Source organism: Stegastes partitus, unplaced genomic scaffold (genome assembly GCF_000690725.1).
Source record: "Stegastes partitus isolate 25-593 unplaced genomic scaffold, Stegastes_partitus-1.0.2 Scaffold184, whole genome shotgun sequence".
NCBI classification, from domain to species: Eukaryota; Metazoa; Chordata; class Actinopteri; family Pomacentridae; genus Stegastes; species Stegastes partitus.
Window position 1 is genome coordinate 40,457 of NW_007577915.1, and position 5,511 is coordinate 45,967.

At 46.3% G+C, this 5,511-nt stretch overlaps 1 protein-coding gene across 1 annotated transcript in view; it reads right to left on the reverse strand.

Annotated features, from left to right (window-relative positions):
* Positions 1-39: 39 nt before the first annotated feature.
* ptpn6 (protein tyrosine phosphatase non-receptor type 6) overlaps positions 40-5,511 on the reverse strand; it is a 13,845-nt gene continuing 8,373 nt past the window's right edge. The window contains exons 5-13 of the mRNA XM_008280188.1: positions 4,541-4,657; positions 4,309-4,431; positions 3,482-3,578; positions 3,279-3,358; positions 2,991-3,137; positions 2,318-2,449; positions 1,808-1,962; positions 403-470; positions 40-320 (exon numbers count right to left, since the gene is read on the reverse strand). Coding sequence (XP_008278410.1) covers positions 40-320; positions 403-470; positions 1,808-1,962; positions 2,318-2,449; positions 2,991-3,137; positions 3,279-3,358; positions 3,482-3,578; positions 4,309-4,431; positions 4,541-4,657 — 1,200 coding nt within the window. The remainder of the gene's footprint in view (positions 321-402; positions 471-1,807; positions 1,963-2,317; positions 2,450-2,990; positions 3,138-3,278; positions 3,359-3,481; positions 3,579-4,308; positions 4,432-4,540; positions 4,658-5,511) is intronic.

Here is a 5,511-nt window from a genome sequence, read left to right on the forward strand (position 1 = left end):
GTCCAGTCTGGTCCAGTCTGGTCTCCTGTTTAGTTCTGCTCAGGTCTTGTCGCAGCATCGGGTCGTTGGGGTGTTCCAGCTGAAGTCTCTACAGTTTGTGTGTTTGTGTGTGAAGGAGGATCTGGTGTCGTGTTTGTTTGCTGCAGATGTGCGTCTGTGCGTTCTCACCATGGAGGCGCTGTCTTTGGCCTTGGTGGTCTGGATGTACTCGGATACAGCCAGATAGATGAACTTGTACTGCGCCTCGGTCTGGACCATCCCAGAGCGCTGCTCCCGAACCATCTGGATGTACTTTGGGATGTCGATGTCAGTGTCCAGACCTGCAGGGAGGATGGAGGCGGCATGACAAACAGGAAGTGTGGATTTACCCAAAGACCTGGTTTGTGTGAACGCGTTTGTTACCCAGCGTGTCGATGGTCTCCAGGATCATGTCGATCACCACGATGGTCCCTGTCCGACCGATTCCAGCACTGCAGGAACAGGTAACGTCTTTAATTCAAACAGGAAACATCATTCACTGAACCAAGAGCACTGCTGATCAGCCTCACAGGCAGCAGCTCCATCGTCCTGCTGAACTCATACAACTGGTTTCAAGCTGACATTCTGACTTCATGATGCTGGAAGAAGTCCGTGGATCTCTGGATGAAGGATGCAGGTATCAGCTGTTTTATCCCAACAATCCAGATTTAAACGTGTTGGATCTGATGAATCTGCAGCAGCTCAGCAGGTTTCAGACAGAACCGGTAAAGTGTCGCATCACCAGAGGATCTGAGCGACATGAGCTCAGAGCAGGTTTCTGTCAGGAGGCTGCATTTAGCAGATGTTTGCTCTGGGACTTTGTCTACCGTTATCTTTGGACTCTACGGGAGTCTGTGGTTGGGTTCTAATGTCCAGACTGACAAACCGTATACGCCAGAGGATGTCAGATGCCAGAAACACCAGGAATGTTCTGCTACATCTGGATTTCTGTCTGTTCTGACCCAGAAGATGCCTCCTAGTGTTTGACACTGCAGACAGACATCTAAGCAACATGTTTAAAGCTTAGAGCGCAGGATTCTGATGGAGTCTGTGATGCTGCAGGAAAAACACAGCGTCTGTGATCTGGACCAGGAACCGTTGGTCTGATTCCTGCTGCTGTTGGACCAGCACCTTCACATGAATCATCCAGTACATTTAAAACCCTGTTCAACCAATCATCTGGTGCCAGTCAGCCACCCAGTTTGGTTGCATTTCTGTGTTTGCCTCATTTCTTTGTCCATGTAGTCTCTGATCAAGTCGCTGTGTTCGTGCAGTTAAAGGCTGTAAATGGGAGGAAGATTCTGATTCAGCTGCATTTCACTAGAAGATGCTCCGAGAAGCTGCTTTTAGCTGAAACCTCTGAGCGTCACGTTACAGGAAATGAGAAAAGAGAGACTTTAAAGCATTAAAGTGTAAATGCTGAACTGTGGGATCCGACTATCACTGTGCCTGTGATAATCTGTGAACACTGCTCCAGTCAGCAGTCTGGAACAGCAGATCTTATTACTGCTGGGAGGCTTTGTGACGTCCTGCATACCAGCACACTTACACAAGCCTCATGTAATCACTAAGTTGAGCAGAGAAGCACAAGCAGCTTCGCTCATATCACAGAAAATTCCAGCAGGATAAACTGTCAGTTGACTAAAACCTGTTGTTCACATGCGACTAATCTAAATCCAGAAAACATGGTGGTTTAAAAGTAAAACCTCGGAGCTATCATCTCATGTAGAACATGTGCTTTGTGAGAAATAAAGGCAGCTTGGGCAGTTTCTGCAGGTTTCCGTCGTACCTGCAGTGGATAATCATGGGTCCGGCCTTTGGATATTCGGCCTGTTTACCGTTGACCTGCATGAGGAAGCTGAGGACGCCGCCCGGCTCCTGAGGGACGCCGTGGTCGGGCCAGCTCAGGTACTGGTAGTGCCAGATGGTGCGCGAATGTTTGGGCTGAGAACGAGGAGAAAATAAGAAACGTATCAGAAAATGTTCTGCAGAAACGTGAGCCGGCTGCAGCCACCGACGGCGGCCCGGTTCAGCAGTCTGATGGTCTGTGGATGGACCAGCAGCTGTTGGGTCTCTACAGCAACAGAAAAGGTCTCGTTTTGTCCAAAGGTCTTCAGTTTACTGTCACAGAGGAGCAAAGAAACTAGAACATATTCACATTGAAGAAGCTGAAATCACAGAATTTACAGTTTTTAAGAGTATTAAAGCCATTGGTTGACAGCTGATCGGTGAACCGTCACGCTGTCGGCATGAACCAGGCTTCTGTTACGTTGATGTTTAGTGTTTAATGTTTCTTCACCTCGTTCAGCAGAGCGATCTCCAGAACTCGGACTTTATAATCTGCAGCTTCTCTCTCGGACGTGCAGCTCACCATGAAGGAACCGATCTCCTTGGACTCCTGCAGCGCCGGCCAGTATGGAACACACTTGTTCTGCAGGAAACACAGAACAGATCAGCTCTGACTTCATGATCTCTGACAGCTGAAGGCCAACAGCAGCTTCAGCTCTGGTCAATGAACCACAAGCGGTGAGAGGTTTGTTGGACTCCTCTGGTTCCTGTTTCAGATCCACCTCTTATGCTGCAGGTATTTATAAATAGTGAGCGACTTCAGAAACTCTGCTGGTTCTGAAACATACTTCAGACGTTTCCTCCAGAAACAAAACAAAAAGCGTTTGAGGGAAACTAATACATTTGGTTCATTTTGGATTTCTAGAAATGTTTCGCTTCAAAACTAAAACCTAAGTTAGTTTTTCCTGTTTTTCGCTGGGAGAAAGAACCTGGACCAATCAGATGATCTGGTTCTTGGAATGACCAAAAACAAAACTGGACCATTTAGATTTTTATAAACGGATTCTTTTCCCTGAAACCGTTTTTCTGTTTTTGGGTTTAAAACAAAGAACAATTCAGTGACGGTCTGACCGTGGATCACAGACACATCGAGCTACAGTCAGCGGTGTTGCTAGGATACCGACCCGTCCTTTCTCCACCTCTCTGGTCGTCATGACGATGACACTCGTGTTCTCCTGCCACACCATCTGCCAGAAGTCACTGACAGTGGTTGCTAGGCAACCCTGCGTGGCGATGTAAACTTTCTGGTCCGCAGAGTCCCACAGGGTGTTCTGGAATCACAAACACATCAACACAACACATTACCAACACAACAACAACACAACACCACAACAACAACACAACACCACGACACAACATCACAACATGACAACGACTCAACAACAACTGCCTGTTGTGTTACTGTGACCTACTCTGACATAGTTGGCGTTGATGTAATCTGAACCCACAACGTTTGGGTCGCCGTTCTTCAGGGCAACTCTGGTGTCATTGACTGGAGACACAAAACAGAGAAGAAGAAGAGTGAAGCTCTGAGTGGTTATGGTTAGTAGGGTTATGGTTAGTAGGGTTAGTCATCAGAGGTCTGGTTCATTCAGAGCAGCAGCAGCCTCCTCACAGGGCAGGATGTTCTTGTATCGGTTCTTGCTCTTGTTCTCCGGTCTCTGTCCTTCCTCTCTGCTCTTCTTCACCTTCGCCTCCAGTTTCTGAAGAGCCTGTTGGAAGAAAGAGTCTGAGTTCCACGTTGACACTGCTCACTGTGATGTTACTGACAGAACCACATACATGAACATGTTTTACAGTTGGACTGATTAAACTGTCTCAGAGGGTGGAACCAGTGAACAGTTCAACATCTGCAGGATGAGGAGACGCCAGGTGTTCCACTGACGGAACATCTGTGAAAACATGTTGGGTCCAGGTTTTTACATTTTTATCAAATAAACGATCAATAAACGTTTTTTTTCTCTTAGGCTCCGCCCCCGCGACCCTAGTGAGGATGAAGTAGTGTGTAGATAATGGATGGATGGATGGATGGATGGATGGATGGATGGATGGATGGATGCTTCTTCTCTCTGGTCTCCATGGTTCTGAGTCCTGCTGACAGAAGACATCTCTGAGTTCTTTCTCCTCCTTCATGTTCTGGTTCCTCAGAGCTGCAGGACTTTATGTTGAAACATGAACCTCAGTGAAGGACCATGAATAAATATCAGTATGAAGTAAAGCAGCAGTGGAGATCAGCGTGACTTGTGGCTGTTTGGTTGCTGCTGGGTTCTGAGTTGTTCCTGCTCTGGGCCTCCACCAGGGGGCAGTCTGAGCCTCCGCACCAATTAAGGATGATGGCTGTTGAGCTCATCCGTGTCGATAATTACATATATGAACAGAACTATTGCTCCTGGTCAGCTCCTCAGACTCTCAGCATTAATTCTGTTTAAAATCAAGTCTTACATCGAACTCCTCCCAGAATCCAGCTTTGAGCTTCTCTCCTTCCTGGCTCTGGTCTGAGGTCAGATCCAGCTGCTTCACTCTGCTGTCGATGTCGGCGGCGTTCACTCTGGTCGAGTAGTACGGCTGCACAGGTGAGATACAGGTGTGTGTGTGTCAGCTTCACTCTGCAGCACCTTCAGGTATAAAACTAACAAACCGACTCTGACTCAGGTGTTGTTCACCTGCAGCTCACCTGCTTCAGGTGAACCCAGTTTCCAGAAATCTCCTCGATGCCTTTACGTTTGTAGCATTCGACCAGATCTGTGAGCGAATCGAAGAGCTCGGAGCCGCCAACAGTGTACCTGTCGTTCTAACACAACACACACACAACCTGTCATTGTGACACAACAGACTGTCAAAATAAAAGCATTTATCACAGAGAGAATCGGCAGATTGTCAGCTGTCTGACTGTCTTTGAACGCATCGTGCGTGTTTTTGGTGTTGTGTAGAAAAAAATTAACCAAATCTATGATTTAAATCAGGACTTTTCATTAAAATCATTTTATTTTATTCTATGTCTCACTTAAAAATCATGAAGATAAAAAGTTGCTGAGCTGCAGGACAGTCAGAAACAAGGCCGAAGCGTTCATGCTCAGAAACTGTTCAGAGTTCAGAGAGTTTTTTAAAAAGTCAAAGAGAAAATCATGCATCAGATGAGAACAAAGGACAAAGTGATGAAATAAAATCACTGTGGAATCAGAACTTCAGTCTAAATTTACACTGATAGTCTTAAAATAGGATAAAAAGAGGATTTTTCTCTGTGACTTTCAGGAAGGTTCTGATTCTGTCTCATAAAGTTAATGAGCGTTAAGCCGACTCCTTCAGAATAAAAGCCCTGACAGGAAACATTTAAATAAGAACCAAACACTGTTTGTCTGAGCTACTAATAAAAAAGGTGTGTGTGTGTGTGTGTGTGTGTGTGTGTGTGTCGGCAGCAGTTAACACACAGTGGATTCTACAAACACACAATCCTGTGAAATAAAGGACACAAAGAAACACAAACTGCTGCTGAAAACTGAGAGGAAGCTGATGAACAGCAGCTCTTATTGCACAACAACACAGGAAATGAGACACAACTCTGGGAATACCCACACACACACACACACACACACACACACACAGACACACATTGACACCCACACCCACACACACACACACACACAC